The sequence below is a fragment of the Miniopterus schreibersii genome (assembly GCF_964146895.1).
Source record: "Miniopterus schreibersii genome assembly, chromosome: 7".
In the NCBI taxonomy this organism is placed as follows: Eukaryota; Metazoa; Chordata; class Mammalia; order Chiroptera; family Miniopteridae; genus Miniopterus; species Miniopterus schreibersii.
Window position 1 is genome coordinate 20,507,674 of NC_138108.1, and position 21,938 is coordinate 20,529,611.

Sequence of the window (21,938 nt, forward strand, 5' to 3'; positions counted from 1 at the left end):
CAACTTACAAAATACAGCTAGAAAGGAACAAAAATGAAAGCTTGGTTTTTATATACTATCTTATATTTTTGGGTAAATAGCTAAATGCAAATTCCTTACAATATTATTTTATTAGAGTGTAAACAGCTTGGTAACAATTTACTTACCATATTCTGCCATTAGATACAAGTACTCAAAATGAAAGAAAGAGATACAAGGAGACCTGAAGGAGGTAGTGGAAAAGAAAACTGAATTAAGACTAAAATACAAAGATAAATCTGCTAGAAAAAAGACAAATGAAAATCTAGTTCTGTTACGATGATTTTTTTGTTTTGTTCTTAACATTCTATAATTTAATAAATAATATCTCATTTAAAAGATATTCACAAGAATACAGAATATTTTCAAGCAAAACTCATCTTAATTTTACAAAATGCTGCGAAGTGACTGCCTGTCTATGAAGTACACGTGTATCGCCATCAGTCTGTGTTACTCAGAGAAGGCAGTGCCAGGCGTTTGGAAAACCCCGTATTTGTGCGCCCATTCACATTTGTACTTGGCTGATACAAACAAGAACTACTCCCCTGCGGTAATTACCTTTCAGTATTGGTTAGGAGTTGCTTGTCTGTAGGTATTGATTCTATTCTTTCATTTAACCAAGCACCTCAGGCCCTTTTCCAGAGTACTAAATTTTTTTTTTTAAATATATCTTTATTGATTTCAGAGAGAGGAAGGGAGAGGGAGAGAGAGAGGTAGAAACATCAATGATGAGAGAGTCATTGATCTGCTGCAGCCCGCAACCCGGACATGTGCCCTGACCGGGAATCGAACCCTGATCGCCTGGATCCTAAGCCGATGCTCAACCGCTGAGCCACGCCCGGCCGGGCAAGAGTATTAAAATTTTTTAAAAGTATTCAATGTATAACCTGACCCCCGCACCAAGCAACATTTCACCTACTCTGAAAACAAACCGAAGTAAAACCTGATCCCACACCAGCCAAAGAAGAACGGTGCCAGGATGGGTTAGTGGTGCTGTGACCTCCCTGGTCCCGCGTCAGTTACCGCCTTACCAGAAAACACGCACACGCGTTGTTGACTGTATGGCTGTGGCTGATTGATGACAGCCTGGTAGGGTTACCATAGCTAATTACAGCATCGGTCATCTAAGCCTGCATGGAAAAAAATACCAGGCTCCCAGGGAAGAAAACGGAAAGCAAGAAAAGCTGCGCTATAGCTGGCTGGTAACTTTCAAATACTCAGCCGCCACAGGAAACAAATAGGATGGAACTCGATGACCAAAGGATGACTTATGGATTCATCCAAGCAAATGACCTCAGTTCCCTGGTCATTTCAACTCTGGGCTTCACGGGGAGAGCTTCCAGCAACAAGGAGCCCTCACATGCTTGCGGGCTTTGTAGTCAGAATTCAAAGACTCGGGCAGCAGCCCAGCCCAGCCCCGCCCCGCCCAGCCCGAGCTTTAGTTCTGCTATGTGTGTGGTGTGAGTGTGTTTGTCTAGGATCAGATGCCAATACTTAAACTCACATTATGGGCACAGCAGCTACTTACACACTGCCGCCTAATTAAAGGAATAAACTTCCCCCTTCTTTATTTTTTCCTGAAGATCAGCGCCATAAAGGGATTCGGTTTCGTTAAGAATCCAGACAAATGTTCCCATATGCTTCCCTTATGCAGTAAATTATCAAATTCAGATGAAAACAGTCACGATTTCCAACAGTAATCTATGGCCATACAATATTTTCTGAGAACTACTGAAAATAAAGAGCAAAGAACTCAGTGTTTTGAAAATAATTATAACAAACACGCGAGCATCGTCTCCATCTCGGTTCTGAAGCAGCACACGTGGAAACAATCAAGCATCTGAGGCACCTTCCAGCTTTCAAGTCTCAACAACAAGAACCACTTTCAAATATAAAGTAGCTCATCTTCAAAGTTTAACACACGAGAGGAGAGTAAAGCGAATGCCATTTCAACTCCAAACTTTAATCAGATTGCTTTATATCTGGGTAATAGAGATCACAAGAGTGGCAACAGCCAAGTTGAAAGGACTTTGTATCCTGACACACTGTTTGAATTAAATTGCTAAAATAATTATAACTAAAGAAATATTTTCTCATGGAAGCTTGAACTCCAAAATAACAAATTTCAGTCAAGAAGTACTGAGAAAAATGATCAACATGTCTAAAATAAAACTACTAATGAATTGGGGCCAGAGGAGGAAAACTGAGAGGGACATGGAGTCAGACTGAAATTCAGCTTGGTATGAATGAAATTCTCCTGGGACAGTAATAGCCCATAGAGTAGGAAAGGCTTACATTATAGAGGAGAAAACTGTGGCCCACTGAAACATGGCAGTGACACATCAGGAATGACCTGGATGGTCTCAGATAAAAATATTGAGGTCTATGAAATGCCAAATATGTCCAGTTTTGTGGAGGGGGAGTGGAAGGGATTGGCAAAAGGTGGTCATGATAGATATAGGAATGACTTGGGTGGGAAAACAACTAGATGAAATTCTGTAGGGTCTGGAACCAGCTCCCTATCACTGGTTCTCAAGGGACAAGGACTGGACCAACCCTGGGCCTCATAAGATCTTTTGGAGAACAGTACAAGGTCATGAAGGCAGCATAGGATCTACAGCGGGGAAGGCTAAAGAACCTATTCTTCCAAACTTCAAAATAATTGTCCTCCCTCATCTGTCTTATTTACAGAAGGCCCTGCATGCAGACGCTTGAAATGTCAAAGCGAGTACAACAATCTCCACAATATAGAAAAGAAAATCACCTAGGAATCCCATTAGCATAATGCTTTTGGTGCAGTTTCCCCCCAAACACACACACACACACACACACACACACACACACACACACGTGTGCACAGACACATGGGATGAGACAGGAGCAAATTCATTTCTGAACTTCGAGATTTTTAAAAAATGTTCTCCATCTTAATTTTCTAGTCTTACAACTATTCACAGTATCTATTTATTAATTTACACTCTATCTCAATTCCAAAAGAGACGAGGTGCTACTTTACCACATATAGTATTAAAAGACATGGAAAATTGAAATCCATAATTAATCCAAAAAATGTCCGGTAGTTGAAAGAGCACTGTACTAGAAGCTAAGAGATGACGGTCCCAATTCTAGTTCTTTAACCAAATGGTAATTTGATATTAGAGCACACACTCTAAGCTTTTACTTGCTCCTCTGTTAAGTAATGCCAATGGTCTAGACAGTGGCTAATTAGGAAAATCTGTGGAACTGGCTATCTCTAGACCAGCATTCCATAAAGGTTGTTCTAAGGGGTGCTAAGGCTTCTTTTGTTGGAGGTGGGCCTCTCTGCTGTAGGAATTCTAAAAAGCATTAGAATTCCCTGCTGCCTATTCAAGAGCCGCCTTATGCAGTTGTTCCCTGCAAGCCTAGTCTATTTTGTTCGGACAAGTGAGCAAGAAGGAATTAGAATAGCTTTTAGAACTTAAATGCCCAATAAATGTTAATTAACTAGAATCAACTATATGTTGAAATCCCAAAACATATGGGTCCACAAAGAAGACTTGGGCAATTCCTGAACTAGGTAATTTTAAAGCACAAATGGACTCTGTGAACATGAATCTTTGCTATTTCACCTGTTGTTTGTTCCGCCACGTCTCTTCTTTTAAATAGGCTACTTAGCAGTCTCTGGGCTACATAGTAAAAAGCATCAACCAATTTTAGAAACTTAGAATCTTAAAGTGTTAGAGTGATTTGCTAGATAGGGCTGAGTCTGGCCTTAGTCATTTAACATTACATTAGAAAATCCATTAGAAAATAAATGGTAGGAAATAATTTAGATGAATGAAGTTGGAATTATGTGGTTGCCCACTTGATTTAAAACTCCCTTTACTAATTAAAAATATATACCCCATTAGCTTACAGGGTACAAGATTCTACACCCTTTTAGGGGAGTAGAAGATTTCTTCAATGCATTTTATAACACTTCATTGCTGAATAAAGGATTAAGACATATATTTATTGTACATCTACTGTAATATCTTAAAGATTTGGACAGGCATCAAAAACAAGGTTATATGTGATCTTGAGCTTAAAAGGTGCTTAAGTTCACCAAGTACACAAGGAGCAAAAAGGGTGAGCCAGCTAAAGGGGAACAGTGCCTACAAAGGCACAGAGGTTTGAAAACAAGTGGCAGTTTGGGGGAATGAAAGTGGGCAGAAAGGAAGTAGTCAGATCATGAAGAGCCTATGAATGTGAACCTTCTGCATATTCTGTGCATAAATATTTCATCTTGGAAGATTAAAAAAAGAACAGGAGGGTCCAGTAGGGAAGGTTGTTGGTTTTTAACAGAATACTGTTGATGATTATCTTGTGTTAGAAAAAAAGGCATAAAAATTATAATAAACTTTGAGTGTATTTCAACACCAGGTATCAGTAAAAAAATATTGGTGATTAATATGACCCAATCATAAAAATGTCTTGATTCCTAATATTTGTTAAATTGTGTGCCCTTAAGTGAGGCAAGCATGGGGGCTGGTAAAGATGAAATTCCCCAGCTTCCTGCAAGGGTCTCAAGAAAAAAAAAGCCAGTGAGAATAAGCCCTTGTTTCTGCTGCACCAGACTGGGTGTATGAGCCCCACGAGAAGCAGGACCAGTTCCAGTGGCCTCGGGACACTGAGTGGGGAGCAGAGATTAGGGGCTGGGGCTCTGTGTTTGGCATTTTATGGGCACAGTGTTATGATGAATTGCTGGAACACAAACGCTGCTCCCTCTCCAAACACCCCTCAACTCTTCATGTAAACAGGACGTCAGGGTGGGCCAGACAGCACAGCTCTGGGAGGAGACAAGAATATGGCTTGCTGCCATGCACACCCCGCCATCCCGAGATGACACGTGCCCAGCCTGCCACCACGCCCTGTCCCGAAGGCAACAGAAACAAACAAAACGGGTAGAGACCAAAGCTGGTTGTGTTGCTTCCTTCTTTAATTTCTCTGGGAAACTCCACAAATGTGGTTTTCCTTTGCTTTTAAAGTTCCAGATCTTATGAAGAGTAATCACTGTGATGGAACCGTGAGGGCAGATAAGGGATGACTCTGTCATCATTCATCCCTGCCCAAATTCCTCCAGCTAATTCTGAGGAACCATCTGCATCAGCTTGCTAATGAGTTTGGACATGGTTCTCTGCGCAATGGGAAGCCATTGGAAGTTGTTAAGCGGGGGCCATATAATCAGATTTGTGATTTAGAAAGGCAGCTCTGGCAGAAGCAGGGGCTGGAGAGAGCAGCGCTGTACAGAAAGAGGTCAGTCGGAGGCCTCTGCCAGAGTGTGATTAATGGTAAAGCTCCGGCTCGCGGCAACGGTCATGGACGCGGGAAGAAAAAAGAGGAACTGGAGATGATGCCATGATTTCAGGCCCAGTCACTGGGAGGCAACACCCATTACCTAACGGCAAAGGTTAGCTCGTCTCATCCCTTTAATCTACAGCGCTAGGGGAAACGGGACGTAATGCCAAAGAGTTGAGCATTCGCGGGGTCTTGATATATATCCACAAAGTAAATCCGAGGAAAATGTTATCAATTATTTTATCTTATTTTTCAAAAATAGCATATGAGAGGCACACAGCAAAACTGTTCCTTACACTGGGAGCCAGCAAGGGTTTAAATCCTGGCCCTGCTATCTAATAGTTTTGTGATTTTGGATGAGTTACTTTTACTTAACTGCTTTGTGCCTGTCTCCTCAGCTCTTAAATGAAGGCCGTAAAAGAACCCAACTAAGTATTCTCAGGTTTAACTGAGTTGTTATAAGTAAAGGATTATGCTCCGTGCACAGCCTTAAGCTCAGTGCCTGCTGTGTAGTCACCATTTAATAAATATTATTTTCTATCTCTGTCTTGCCAAAAATCAGTATTGAAGAAGCAGAAAGTCCACTTGCAAGGAAAAGAAACCTCAGCTCACTTCTCTTCCTGCGTTCAGTGTTATGTTGTTCAGATGGTTCAACAAAATAAACTCTGAAAAAGTTGAAGAAAAACAAAGTTTGTTTCTCTGAGAATGCTCACAACGAATTCCCAGACACAGCGGCACTCGAAGGCTCGGCCTTTTGAAGACCAAAGTGCCTGCTTATAAATAGAATATTAAAACAAGCAAGGGCAATTTTCTCCTTTCGTCTTCCCTTATTGCCTAATTTTCCTCCCATACCATTTGCATAATGGATAAAAAGGCATCCATTATGCAAATGAACGACAGGGCTGTGAAGTTGCTGAAGCCACAAACCTCGCTTCCGAAGAGAAGCTGCCGGGGAGCCGAAGCCCGGGTCTGGTGCCCGCAGCCGGCTCCCCGGCCGGCCTTCCCCAGGCGGAGCTCTTCATTCCACTGGGCTCTTCCAGGCGCGCTGCACACGCTTTCCAGAAAACCAGTGCAAAGCGCGGACACTCGGCATTGTGATGTGTAAAATAAAGTGGACAGTATGCGGTTTCTTTCAAATGCGCAAAACTAGTGCCACGTACAATTTTTACAACTTTAAGCATATGTTTTGCTTTAGAAAGCAAAGTGGAAAAAGCCTCTGTTCTAGCTTGAGAACTAACCTATAACAGGTGCTTAGAGCTGTCTCAAAATGTACGCATACGTTCAACAGGAATAAAAACTGTTTTAAGTACCTAAATATTGAAGTTTTCAGAAACTTCATGCTGTTAAACTCGCCTAAATTTATCTCTCAGAGGTATCACCGAAAACTGACATATTATTTCTCTTACCGTTGTAAATTCACTGAAATTCGAGAGGAATGCTTATTTCTCCTTCTACCCACGCCTTCAAAAATAAATATAACAAAAAAAGAATTGTGAGCAAACTCACTGGGTGGGTTGCTCTTGTTTCAATAAACCATTAGGACAGACTTAAGAAACTAAGTTCAAAATGTTTTCCCCAAACTCTTAGATCATGCAATATGGGGAGGAAAAGAAGGTAGCTAAAACCGAAGTGACCTTTATTCCTAGTCCAGATTCCTTGATCACGCTTAGCTTATTCCAAATGACACTTTCAGGGACTTTTTTTAAAAATGATTCTCATAGGCTACAGATGAACCTAATCACCTACATTCCAGTCCCTCCCCTATGATATTTCAAGGGCACACAATTCAGGTTCAGATTCCCCTGCAATTCAAGAAAAAACTGCATCCACTTGCCTGAGTTTCAACAGCCGCAAAGAACTATGTAAAATAATAATAATAATGTAGAGAAAACCCCCCAGATATTTTGAAAAAGAAAGATACTAACAAAACAAGTCATAAAATGGAAGCAACTCATAGTCATCAAGGTGATGCGCCAGATGAAAAACATACCACAAAAAAGAACATACCTATTTTCAGAGCAGAAGGGGTTACTTCAATTTCCCCACCGATTGGTTTAAACGCGGCCAGCTGGGCAGCCACTTCTGTTTCAAATGCATCCGGGCTCTGCCGACCCGCAGGGTTTCCACCGGGGCTCTCGATCTTGTGCAGCGGTTCTTGTTCGTCAAACACAGCGATCAGCTGCAAACAAACCCAAAACACTATTACTTCACAGGACATAGGACACGCATGTCACCCGGCCACTGCATCCAGCTGACCGTGATCTCTGGTTTTAAAGAAAATGGCCTGGGAAACTTTCATGTGACTGTACCCACAACTCTAATTCAGTATTGTGTCTGACAGCACATGGCCAGGAAATAGTGACCGGTTCAGGTTCACTTGTGTTTCTGAAACAGAGAACCGACTTCGGTCATCTCTCCTGCATGAGTGGCTGCCTCCTCCCCTCCCCTTTCTAATGAGCCTGAAAGGACTTCAGTATCTCCGTTAAGAGTTGTTCCAAAAACTAGAAGCTGAATATGAAGAAATGGAACAAGAGCCATGATGAAACCCATAATTATATCTTTCCGTTTAGACACACAGATAATACAGTGTGTATATTTACACAGAATTTGTATTTACATTGTACACACAGATAACCCATTTTCACACAGGCCTTTCGTTTCGCTCTTTCCCCTCGTGACATGCCTGACTCTATGTTGACTGGTTTAAGTCCAATGAATGCCAGTTTCAAAGCGAATAAACATAGGCACTTTCACTTAATTATTTCCATCTTCATCTCAATTTTATACCACATGAGACCTATGCCTCTTGTCCTTAATATGAAATTTCCAAGTCATTTTTCATAAAATAAGAGCAAAATATCCTAAGATATTCCATTAATTGTGCAAACACTACTGTGTAAATAGCGAGGGCAACCCGATTGAAACTGCATTTTTGGCAAGTGGACAGCACCACCATCAAGGAACCTCAGATGCCTCTTATCACTGATGCAGCAAAGTCCAAATGTGGTGCAGTGGGCAGCTCAGGGATGCTCCTGTCAGCTCAGCCAAGTGCAGTGTGTGCTATTAAATGTGAAAACTGCTACTAAATCTCTCTATATTTGTCATTCATTAAATAAAACAAACCTATATATGATTCCCCATTCATAGGGCAACCTTGTTGGCAATAGTATTAATGACACAACAGCAGAGGTAACCAATCCAAACCTCATAAATTCCAAGTTCAATCTTTCAAAAGAAATGAATACAATTAGGGATATGTAAATTGGCTATTCAAAAATAATTTTCATAATTGACTACTCATTTCCAGTATGGAGACCTGTTTAATTGGAAAATCCAACAATCCTCTCACACAGGAAACAAACGCTACTCCCAAGGTATTATTTTTAATTCTTAAATTGAGCACATACATTTTCTATTTTTAATTGGTAGCACTGATGAACTGATATCAGAGAAGACTTAAATGGATTAATAGTGAAAGATTATTCTAGTATAAAAATAATCCCTAGAAGTATATCTTTCTAATCATCTGGCCAAAATGAAGTTTAACACTTTAAATCCTGAAAAGAAAGATACAATCAATTTTTTAAATGTGGTGGAAATGTTATTTTCATCACTATTTCTGTGACAATTATAATTTCAACTTTACTTATTGGTGAATTCTAAGACATATTAGTAACATTTATTTTAATGCACCAATCAACTAAGAAAAGTAGCTCATTATACTGGTACTGTAAATAGTTTCACATAAGTTAAGAGTAATAGCTCACTTTTCCATCTTGTTACATCCTTAACTCAATATATCCTATATATCTTTTTTTTTAAAGCATATCTTTTTTAAAAAAAATATATCTTTATTGATGTCAGAGAGAGGAAGGAAGGGGGAGAGAAAGAGAGAGAGAAACATCAACGATGAGAGTTACTGATCGGCTGCCTCCTGCACGGCCCCAACTGGGAATCAAACCCACAGCCTGGGCATGTGCCCTGACTGGGAATCGAACTTCGACTTCCTGGATCCTAGGCCAACGCTCAACCGCTGAGCCACGCCTGGCTGGGCTATCCTATATATCTTAAAAATTGGGGCAAAGAGAAAGAAAATCAAATACCAATCCACAGTATAGTACAAAAGCTGAAAATTGGTAACTCATAAGATAAATCATTATCCATAGCTGCTATATAACACTTTTTCTTAAGATACTTTACTATTTACTATCCTATTATAGCCACACAAGTGCATAAAGTATGCGGTAGCAGTGTCATACAGATCTATATATGAAATGGGAGAGCAAAGTAGTTTGGAGATTGTGCTGTCCAAGGTGAATCTAGTCTTTTTAATTTCCAACCCAGTGTTTTCAGACCACACTGTAACCATTTTCCAAAAAGGAAGCTGTAAAAAGAGAGGCTGCATTGTGCAATATTTTAGTTGTCCAGGAAGATGTTATGCCCTAAAGACCATGAACTCTACTCTTTGGAGATACAGGCAATACATGGTGACTCTTTGCGAAGACGATGTTGGTGAGATCTGGAGGCTCCCCAAATCTCATAATCTCTTACTTAACTAGTAGCTTAGTCTGACTCCCAACCCCATGACTGACAGGAATGACCTCTGCAGAGCCTACTCTGACTGTGTGAATCAACAACTGAATGAATGGAATGAAGTCTCTACTGGAAGGAAGGGGATCGGTTCCTGAATCTGTGATGCCCAAAGGACTGGCACCATAGGTGCTGGCTGATGAGATTCTCCATCCAGTCTTCACCTCCACACCTAGGATGCACACAGACTTCACTTGTTTCAACATTGATAATTAATTTAAACTATGTGTTGTAGGTGCTTGTTAGCTAGATTACTTGATTCATCAGAACACTTCCATTACTGGGTCACAGAGTTCCTAGCAGACAGTGTTACAGACACATACGTTAATTAACATAAGCCACTGTTCTAGTTCCTCAACAGAAAGCATGCTGATTTCCAAAGTGTCCAGGGTATGCAAATGGCCTCCCTCCCTGCCTTTAAATCCATTCAAAATGACCGCTCCCACAGAGATGAGTCTGACATGAAAGAAGAAATGCTATTAAAATTTTGTGTTAAGGTTTGTTTCATCTAGCTTAAACTTCTATGGCACGTGGGATTTTTCACTGAGCCCTCAGAGACTGCAGTAACCTAAACTCTATTCAAAATGCAAATACACAGTCTTTGAAATAGACCCTTCATCTTCTGCTTCCCTATCCATCTTCTGGTGCCCCTGGTTCTCTCTTCTCTCATGTCACCCAGTTCAGCACTGACATTTCCCAAAGAGCCCATGATCCCAAATGATCTGCTCACATGGCCTTGACTTCCAATCAAAACTCCTGTCCCCGAAGACCTCTATCAGTAATTAGGTATCTAATCCCCAGATATGCACAGGAAGATCAGGCTACAAATATGCCATTCATTCTCCCACTTAAAACAAAAACATAAAACAGCCTTCTCAGGACTCACTTACCCCTACAGGTGCCACCCCATTTCTTACCTCTCCCGCTAAAGTAAAATTTGAAAGAACTGTGCACAGAGCAGTTTCCAATCTCTCTTCTCCATTTCTTTACTGAGGTGACTCTAATCAGGCTCTCACCCCTTTAATCCACTGAAACTGGTCTTATCAAGGTCAGAAACAACCTGCAGATTGCAAAATCTAAAGCCCTGCTCTGGCTTAATTTTAGGACAAAGTTCACTACTGTCTCCTCTTTAAATTACTTTCTTCACTTGCCTTCCAGGAAATACATTCTCTCTCTTTCATTTTTTTTATTACAGTTGACATTCAATATTATATTAGTTTCAAGTACACAATATAGTGATTAGATATTTATATAACTTACAAAATGATCACCCAGAGAAGACTAGTACCCATTTGACACTATACATAGTTGTTATAATATTATTGACTATATTCCCTATGCTGTACTCTACATCCTCATGACTGTTTTTATAACTGGAAATTTGTACTTCTTAATCCCTACCCCCTTTACACCCATCCCACAAAACCCCTCCAATCTGGCAAGCATCAAAATGTTCCCTGTATCTATGGGTCTGTTTGTTTTGTGTGTTCATTTATATGACCTTTAGATTACACATATAAGTGAAATCGTATGTTATTTGTCTTTGTTTGACTAATTTCACTCGGCATGATACCTTCTAGGTCCATCCATGCTGTTAGCAAGCTTTCACTCCTTTATGGCTGGGTAATATTCCATTGTTACATCTTCAACTCTGAGCCTTCATTAAGCTTCCTTCCGCTTATTCTTCTTCATCTCCGCAAATGTCAGGGAGATATGTCTAAATCTGTTTGGCGATCCCATTTGCCTGGTGCTCAGGTATAAGTGTGTGCTCACAAGTCCCATCCACAGCTTCTTCCTGAGCTCCAGGCGCATGGCCCACGGCCTACCGAACGTCAAAAACGGGACAGCTGCTCTTTGAAAGCTTTTTCTGTTAATGGCAACCCATCCTGCCAGTGGCTTTGGACCAGATCTTTGTATTAATCCTTGAACTCTCTTCCCTCCACCTTTCGGCGGCTTTATCGCTCTCTCACACACCCGCCACACGCCCATCTGTCAACAAATCTCAAAACGTAACCACAGTCCGAGCGCTTCTCGCTACCTCCACTGTCACCTGCTCCCGTGGAGCGTGAGGACGGCCTCCTGACTGGTGTCCTGTTCCTACCCAGGCTCACTGCAGCCACGTCAGCGTGGCAGCCACTGCGAAGTGGCTCAGGCCTAAGGCAAATGGTGCTTCTCCTCCGGTCAGAAGCCGCATAACCTCCCCATCTCAGAGTGCAGGCCTAGACCCCGCAGTCGCCTGTAGGGTAACGGGCTCCCAGGGACATTGCTCACCTCATGTTCTGACTGCTTCCTCCCTCGTTCTCGGGATTCTGCCCAGCTACGTGGGCTTCGTCTTTGCTCAGTGTCTTTGCATTTGCTATTCTCTCTGACCCTTCCACCAGACACTCCTCTCTCTCTCCCTTTCCTCTCTCTAAACATGTCCTGGAGTGAAGAGTAAAAAAAAAAGTGAGTAGACCTCCAGGGGGGTGGAGCCATGACCTGAATTGGCATGCCACGAGCTCAAAATCAAAGTGCTCAGCTTTATTTTACAAATTCATGTACATTTTACACTCAGATTTCTGTGCTTGTTTTAATACGAAAATATTTTCTCTTTAATTGCCACTAAATTTAAGGCAAAAGGACAATGTACAATGTTTATCTTATGTGTTTTGTACCTCTGTTTGAGAGGTCATGGTGGAGTATATTTTTTAGGAGCACACCTACCATCGACTTAGAAAAACACATGAAAAAAATATTAATGAGATATATATGAATTATTTTCAATAATCATATCTCAATTACCTATGCTGATGGTGTTCCCAAAGCAAAGATTAGACACTAGATTTGGGGACTACAAGTATCCCCTGACTATAGCCTCCCTGAGGGGCATCTAGAAGAAACGTCTGAAACTAGGATTGGCTTAGACAAAATATCATCCATAAAGTTTATTTGAGAGAATATTTTAATATTTTTTTCATATTTACGTTGTAAAGGTTAAAATAATGTAAAAGTCAACAATAACAAGAAAAAACTCAAAGATCAAAAAGAAATAAAAGAGGCCCTCGTGGGTTAGACTGTCATCCTGATACACCAAGGTTCTGGGTGCGATCCCTGGTCAGGGCACATTCAAGAAGCAACCCATGAATGCACAAATAAGTGGAACAACAAATCGATGTTTCTCTCTTGCTCGCTCCCTTCCTCTCTGTCTCTAAAATCAATAAAAAAAATAATAATTTAAAAAAAGAAATAAAAGAGCTTTGGATAATCTACAACCTGCATGACCCTGAATATCAGACTTGATCACAAGTTTTCTTTGCAATTTCACAACATCAATATCTCTTCAAAGGATTCAGAGCTGGCTTTACACTCCAACAATAAGGCTCTTAGGATAAATATCACTGCTAAAGGCGTGTGCGTGTGCATGTGGGCGTGTTGGGGGCTGAGCGGGGTGGGGTAGAATGTTAATTTTCTGGATCCCATCCCCCCAAACATGGCTAGATGCTCAGCACAGAGAGAGCCTGGTACACACGGGAGGTGAGATGTTCATCCCCTTCGTTGCCACAGTTAACATTCCCTGGCTCCCAGGTGGAGTCCTGCTTGGCTTATCCCTGCCCTCCTTTCCCTTTGCTGCTCCCCTTTAATCTCTTCATCACAGGGCCGGCGGAGGAGCACAGAAAGCGCCAAGATCAAGCACATTGGACGGGTCACTCCTGTTTTCCTTTTCTCCTTCCTCCGCATCACACAGAACACACAACCCTCAGGTGCGGTGCTGCTTTCCTCCGAGCCACGCACGGCTTGGGCTCTGTTCTTTCAAGTTATTGAAGCAATATACCAATGCCCTTAGTTTTTATACTGACAAGTAAATATTTTAATAATAACGCCACGAAGTGCCTTAGTGCAGGGTCCTTCAATATTCATGATGTGGTTTGCTCTCTTGTCAGCCCATAGCATTCTGTCACTTTTATAGCCTGAGTTTTTATAATCTGAGGCTATTATCGTTGGCCTGCATAGAAAATAAAAAAGAAGGATCCGAACGCCCACAGAACATAATCCACTGTATTTTAAAAAATATTTTTATTAGTAATTACACTGAGAAATATGTGGCTCGATTTTAATTACACGTCAAGTGAACTAATGCACTACTAAGAAATGCTTATTTGCCGTATTGAGTTCTCTGGGTTAAACCGTTGAATTTAACAACATAGTGCTATTTTTTACTGTTTCCTACATATTCCACATTACCAATAACTATCAAGTAAAATTAAAAGACAAAGAAAAAAAACCCAGTATCTACAAAATAAAATTGGAATGATTTTCTCAAATCTTAATAAACACAATTAAATCTAAGTAAGACTGTGAAATTACAACCATTTCACAAGTGGAGGAAAACACATGATCACCTTTGGGAAGAGAGTGAAACACTGCAGAATTGCATTTAAATGTATGCATCTGCTTGAAACTAAGTAACAACTGGCTGTGTGAGCTAATTTTATGCCACTTTAAACAAAGATTGGAAAATAGGTTCTTTCCCTTCATAGGATTTTGACAGCTAGCTAAAAGCACTTAATCCAAATTTTTAAAATTAGTAGGCTCATACTCTTAGTATCTTCATCAGATGCTAGCCATCGCTCTAGTAGCAACCTCAGAGCAAGCATGCAACAGCTGGGATTCCCAGAAAGTTCAATCGACATTTCAGTAAATGAGATAAAACCAATTTTCATTTCCTCTCTAAACTCAAAATCTGTAATAGGGACCTTCACAAACTTTACAGCTTTAAGCTTCATTCTAAAGAAAATAACATGATTTATTTAACTTTATTAAGAATACTTTTTATACTTACCACTTTTTAAAGAGGCAGCTGCCTAAATTGCTCCATAGTAACAAAAGATATGCCTATTAAAAACCACCCATATTTCAGCTAAAAACACATTTACCTCCTTTAATTATGCAGTAAGTTACTTAGAAGCCAGATAGACATTAAACACATTTATATTGGATCATATTTTTTCTCTGATTGACTTGAATTAAAATTTCAAATACGATTGTGTTATCATTTGACTAGTTTGAGAGAATCTTGAGCTTCTTTTCGCCGCATTTTTTCCTTTCCTTAGAAAGAAGAGCTCACCATTTGTGAAACAACACTCACGACTCATATCTAATGTACACAGGGAACCCTGCGGAGCCCTCTCCTCTGTGCCCTTCATCTCACACGGCAGGGGTCAGACAAAGGGTCCACGGAGGTCCGGTGCCAGCCACCAACCCTAACCCTAGGGCACCCTAGGGCTCAGCTATAGGAAAAGTAGACAGACACAGAAGCCTGGAGAGGTTTCAAGCATAGTAACACAAATGTCCGAAATTTTAAAAACTCAAGATACCTGCCTTATCAGTAATAATATTTCCACTCTCCCTGAATTACACACACTAAAACTAACAGATACACAAGAAAGTGGAAGATACTTGGGTTAATTGCCTGGGAAATGCTCAAAGATGACCCCAATCCGCTGTGTGTTTGCCTGCCAGTTACCCAGCCAACCACTAGATGGTTGATAGAAGAGACAGTTAGACATGAGCAGAGCAGGAACGACAGGCCAGGTACAGAAGGTCACCAGGGAGGAAAATCCCAGGTGCCTAGCAACTGACAATTGTAAGGTGGGACCTCACCCCCCAGAACGACCTTTCTTTCTCTAGCATATCACTGGTCATGCAGTTTAGACCCCCTGACTTTTCATATCGCTGGTCATGTGGTTCAGACCCTCCCCTGACCTTCGTTCCCCTGGCATGTCCCTAGTCGAGAGGTAGATCCCCTTAGAGGAGGAACAAGGGGGTCAGAGAATAGCCTCATAGGACTCCCATACAAGCCCTTGCGTGGCCACCCCCTTAAGCATTAAACCCTCAGGACAGCGGAGGTTCTGACCCACATCAAATAATCGGAAGAACAAAGCCTCAGGTCGGTTGACCACAGAGGGAGTTTTGATCAAACTAGAGGTAACATTTAGATCTCAGTTGTGTTTTAGCTTCAGGCTCAGCACAGCAGCAAGGCCAGGCAGGGCAATGCCACTGCTGACGTCGGGACCAGCTGTGATGACTAATGACCCCCTGTCCTGGCATCAACCAATCCCTGGAAACCAGGATCCTGAAGGAACACACTGGGAAAGCCGATGAACATTCTACTGAGATCCTCCCCTTGGACCTCCCTTAGGGTACCCCCCCACTTTGAAAATTGGATGTAAGCCCTCAAGACCAAAGACCCAGAACACGGCTCTCTCTCTCTTTCTCACTCTCTCTTTCTCTGGAGCAAGCTCTGCTTTCGACTTCCCCCACTCCCTTCTCTCCTCAGGGGCATTCTCTCTTGAGCTTGCCCACACCTTTCCTCCCTCTTCCTTCCCTCCAAGAGTGAACCTTTGCTTTCTCTCTCCTAAGCTCCAAGGGCCCTTCCTGTGCCTCTGTAACTTGTTCCCTGAGTCCACTCAGCCCAGCTGGCTCATTTCTTCCACGGCTCACTTCTTCTACCCCTGTGACTTTCTAAATAAACTTTCACTTGTATTTGAGTTCCTTGGCTCTGAATTATTTTCTTAGCCAAACTCAAGGACAGAGGTCTACCATCTGGTGCCATTTGCCATTAATAGTTCCTCAATTTTCTTCAATCCCAAAGGCTTTGAAGGTCTCAGGAGAGTATACATTATTGGAGATGAAGATACAATACAAGTTGAGATATTTTAAAATATCTTCAAGTTATTCTCATCTAAATCACATACATCTAACCAGCATTTTTGAAAGAATATTTATTTGAAACAAGTATCTCTGACACTAGAAAACAAAATAGAATGTGGAAAAAATGCTTTGTAAATTATAAAGCATACATACATACAGTTACAATTTTGTAACATACAGGTTGAATATTATTTCACTCGCTCAATTTTATTTTCCCTACTTCCTCACAAGTTCTATTCTCTAACCAAATCAAAGTGGTGACTGTCTCAGAAACATACCATTTGATAATCTCTTTACCAAGGCTCAGTGCTACTACAACCATCCAGAGGTATGTCCACAGATTAAGGCAATAATTTACTAGAATCTGATGATGAATTCTCTCTTCAGGGGTTATCCCATTCCAATGAAACGGCACAGTGCCCCTGGCCAGGTCCTCACATATCCACTCTGAGGGCCTCAATTCTCTTCTGAGTTCCAGTCCAACCCCCTGAAATTGACCCACGACACTATTGCCAAAGGGGTCTTTCTATCACAGAAGTCTGACATGGTCTTGCTCCAGCTTCAAATTCTTCACTATATATTCTTCAGGCTTTCAAAACGTAGTTCGGTCTCCCATAGGAGGCCACTGACCATGTTCTGTGGTGTTTCTACATACTGTGTCCATATCTATAATCCCCAGTCACAAGGTGCAAAGATCCTTGGTTTCCTTGCCTCTATCTATAAGTAAACCATAAGCTACATGGAACCATGGGCTCCGTCATTAAAATTTTATATTTTATGAAACTTACATAGTTCTCACCATGTGCTAGGTAGTGTTCAAAGTGTTTACACATTTTATTTCATACTCATATGACACCCTATGAGAAAACACTATTATTCTATTTTACAGATATGAGAACTGAAATACAACTGACTATGTTCCAAGCTCCTATATGGTAGCTGGCAGATGGGGGGGGAGGGGGCAGGTAAATAAGCAATATGTGAACAGAGAAGCTTCTTTCATATGAATACCTACAGTTTTATGTGGACACCATCTCCCTGTGTCCTGATTTTCCATCCAACTAGAAATAAAGGTAACCTCCATTACCATGTATGCTCCTATACAGGGCAAAATAGCTCCTGCCCAGCCTGAAGGTTCAATGTAGATTTGCATTTTATAATTTCTCCCTCTAAAATCCACTTTACTATATCATGATCCCAATCCCATTTCCTGATGGACTATATTAATGCATCTGATTCTCTTCCAGAGGCAGCCTTTTGAAACTGGGAAACTAATTTGCCCGTTAACACACCTAGTTTTGAAACAAACGCCCCTGTGCAGTGTTCTTTCTCCATTACTTCCGACTGTCAGGAGAAGCCGGCTTATTTGTGCTAATGACTGCAATCCAGGGCGGATTGCTTAATTTTGTGGATTAATGAGTAAGCAATTGAATGTGATTTTAAATCATGACTATAACAAACATACTATTCATTTATTTTGACAAGTATTTTAATTTATGAGACTTGGCTACAAATAGAGCAGTCTATTTTGTGAAAGAAAAAAAGAAACCTCTCTGCTTTTAAGACAGCACCTCTCAGATAAAACTCTGCAAAGAATAATGACAAAGCCACTACCTTTTAAAGACAGATAAAGAATTGATAGGTTGATAGAAAAAACAATGAGATCTTACTGTATCATTAAAAATTTCAAAGAGAGTGACTTTTGCATGCACTTGAGCTGTATGCAAGATCTTTGTAGGTTGCTAAACCCATAGAACATTCTAACCAAAATAGGTGAGTGCTGGCCTGAGGCAGGTGTCCCCTAGCCTGTCACCCTGATAGCCTAAAACACAAATTTTGGCAGCTTCTCATGTCCCTGAGGTGGCCTTATCTGGCAGGCCCGAGGTCCCCCAAGGCCATGTAAAGCGGTGTATGGACTACAAATATGAGGAAGGTCACAATTCCTTGAAAAGAAGCTGTTGATTAATTGGTACTACATTTCATCAGACTGGTTAGGGAGCAGGCTCTTTAGCATGGACACATTTAGCAAATTGGCCCGAGCACCGGCTGATTGACCTCATGACAGCTCCAATGATGTTCTACCTTCCTCTGAATTTCATGACAGCTGAGCAACTGGTGGAGACCACAGAAAGGTCAGTGGGCAGCCTGATTGAGGCACAAGGAGGCACTTCCCTTAAACAGCCCACTTAGACTCGGATCTTCCTTGTCATGAGTGACAAGGCTTTGAAGCCGATATTTTAAAAAAATTAACACTGCCATTGCAGGTGGGGTTAGCTGCTGAACTGCTTCCATCCGAGGGGTCAAGCTAACCTTTTCCTTTGGCTTCTAATTGCTCTACATCTCCTTAACTAGTGATAATGTGGCTAACCCTGCTGGGATGGGTGCTGACTTTGGGAGCATCTAAATGTCAAGATTTGTAATTATGATTGTGGGTTTTTTAAACTCACAAAGAATAATGTCTTGCTAATTGGGGCCTGAAGATAAGAAGCCCGGGGTCCTTGTCCTTGCTCACAGTCACAGGTGGTGTGTTACCTCTTCTAGGAGTAGCTGCATTTTAGGTCTTGTCTCTCATTGTAGAGAGAAAGTTTTTGCAAGTCAGTTATAAAAGTGTAACTTGAGTGCAGAGGTCTTCTTAAAGCATCTAAACTATATTCTGTAGGCATAAAACGATTATTTCCAAATCAAGAATGGCAACACATTGAGTATACTTATGGCAAAAAAAAAAAAAGGAACACAAGTTTTAAAATTAGGACTGGACCCCAAATCCAGGTTGCTATGACCACAGCCTCGCTGGGTCCGTAAAGGCAGTCTCCGCGCTAACGCTCCCAAACCCAAGGGCTGACTACACTTTGTTCCTGGGGCCTTTCTGTTTTCTAGGCAAAAAGAAAAGTGGGGGGGCAAGATGTGCAGATCGCACCCGCCCCCAGTTCCCTACAGCAACTGTGTATGTGGTGTGTGTCTGCTGGAGAGTGGAGGCAGGTGGGGAGGGGGAAGGAAACAAAACTACAAAAGGATGTCATCGTGGAGACTTCTGAAAACACATAGTAATAAATAAGACGTACAAAATCGTCGAAAATCCCAGAAAATTTCTATTCCAATGTTAGTGCTTCTCCTTCAGGGTTCTTTTATATGTATTTACATATCTATACTATTATATATTATTATTTATATGCAATATATATATGAATTACTTGATCCATACTGCATAACACACATTTTGGTTTCTGATCATTTCACTTGGGATTTTCTTATAAGCAATTTTCTTCATTTTAATCTGCAAAATAATGAAGAAAATTCACGACTGAATATTTCATAAGATAATCAGCCATATCATAAATAATTCTGCCATTCTGGACACATGAAAGTTGAGGTTATCTTTGTACAGTGGTATCAGTTTTTCAATCATTGCTAATTTTGCGGACAAAATTATATCTCCCTGTTTAAAGGTCAATTATTTGATTACTACCATTCCTGGAATCAGTGTTAGAAGCCACTTTTTTCTTCGGTGGACTGTGTGTTCATGGCCTTTGCCCTTCTTTCCATTTTGCGTTTAGTGTTTCTTATTAATGCATATAAGCTCTTGTTAAGTATGTTAAGTTTGTCTTTTTATCTTTGCAAATTTATTTTTTGCCAGTTTACCTTTCGATTTTGTTTATGATGTAAAATTTTCATTACATGGTATTCCATTCACTTAAATCTTCAAAGGTCCTTTGTAAACACTTAGTCACCTGGAACCAGTAATAGTTTATGACGGGCAAGTAGTAAAACAATGTTGGTTTCATTAAATTTACTATGTTGATAGTCCCTTAAGAAAGAGCAGGTAGAAAATGTTTTGATTGATGGGCTTTTGGTTTTTAAATCATACCTTTATAACCTAAACAAGTACAGATGGATAAAAACTATTACAGTAAAGAAATCACAAATAAAATTCTAATATTTCAATAGGATTTTATAACCCAAATGTCTCTTATTATTTTCTGTAAATTCTTTGTTTGAACTCCACATATTCAATTTATTATTAAAATGGGATAAATATATTCACAAAACTCATTAAGAAGAAAACCTCTCATGTGCTTAAAGATTCTAAAATTTTCCTTTATTTTTTGTCTTCCAGACAAGAGAAACTTTTTATGTTACTTCTTTTAAAGTCTCTTCTGTATCCCTTACTATCCAGACATCACTCATGTTTGCTGCTCTCCTATAAACTGTCTCCTTGTCCCTCATATTGCCAAGGATTAAATACTCTAGAAAGGACCTGGCTATTGACAGTGATGGGTAAAAAATGCATATGTGTCCTTAACTCTCACCCCACTGGCCTTTTCATTGTTTATTTAACAGCATAGCTGTCATGGGTCAGCCGACCTAGTGCCCTGACTACTGGCTTTCTAGCCACATTTCTCTGTCTTATCTAAATCTTTTGGTTATATTCCATCAACAAATCTGCTCTGCCAGTTAATCCCACTTTCAATAAATTTTAAATGTACAGACATTAAGTTCATCTACAACATGTAACATATGGGGAACTTAAAGAATCAGGAAACATGAATTCTCTCAGAGTTAATCTTTTAAATAAATACACAATGGCCTGTTTATAAATATACAAAGTCAACTTTAAAGATATACACCCAGGACAATATTTAACTGACCATATAAACAAGCTAATGAAGAGCTTGTCAGAGAGATAAGAGATAGTAATAAAAGTCAGGAAAATGGTACAGAGGCGAACATGCTGGCGGTGTCATTTTAAGCATTATCCACCGAAGGGATCCACTGGATTAAGGAACAAACCTGCAGTCCCACTAATTGGAATTTCCTTACCATAAAATGGGTGTGACATGGATTATAGTGTGGTACCATTAAATTCATATATCTAGGACCAAGTACATCACTCTGGTCCCAGTGAAAAATAAAATATAGAGCCCTTGTTCAAAAAAGTTTAAGAATTTCAAGATGGTAACAGCTGCGCATTTACCCACACACAGGGCCCTGATGAGCATGGGCGCCTGAGCAATTGCACAGGTTACGTGACCACGAAGTTGATCGTGCTTGAATCATGTGACTCTCTAACCCTATGCTGTGTTCATGTTCCCCATGTAAAAATCCCTGATTGCAATTTAACTTCATCAATCTCTCCACAGGGAGAGGACATGCAATAGAATAGATAGTGGCTATGCAATATCTAGTCCCCTTGGCAGGAGTTATACATATGCTTAGAGTCCTGGTGAACTTTGCTAGTTGGAGTAAGAATCCTTGAGTCAAATCAGTGCAGAGCAGTGAGAAGGTAGAGTCTATGGAAGTACAACACTTGAATGCTGGGTTGTGAT

The 21,938-nt window shown here is 40.6% G+C and overlaps 1 protein-coding gene across 2 annotated transcripts in view; it reads right to left on the minus strand.

Annotated features, from left to right (window-relative positions):
- PARD3B (par-3 family cell polarity regulator beta) overlaps positions 1 to 21,938 on the minus strand; it is an 853,033-nt gene that overhangs the window by 519,963 nt on the left and 311,132 nt on the right. For both annotated transcript variants that reach the window (XM_081143277.1, XM_081143276.1), the window contains exon 3: positions 7,342 to 7,513. In XM_081143277.1, the coding sequence (XP_080999403.1) occupies positions 7,342 to 7,513 (172 nt within the window). The remainder of the gene's footprint in view (positions 1 to 7,341; positions 7,514 to 21,938) is intronic.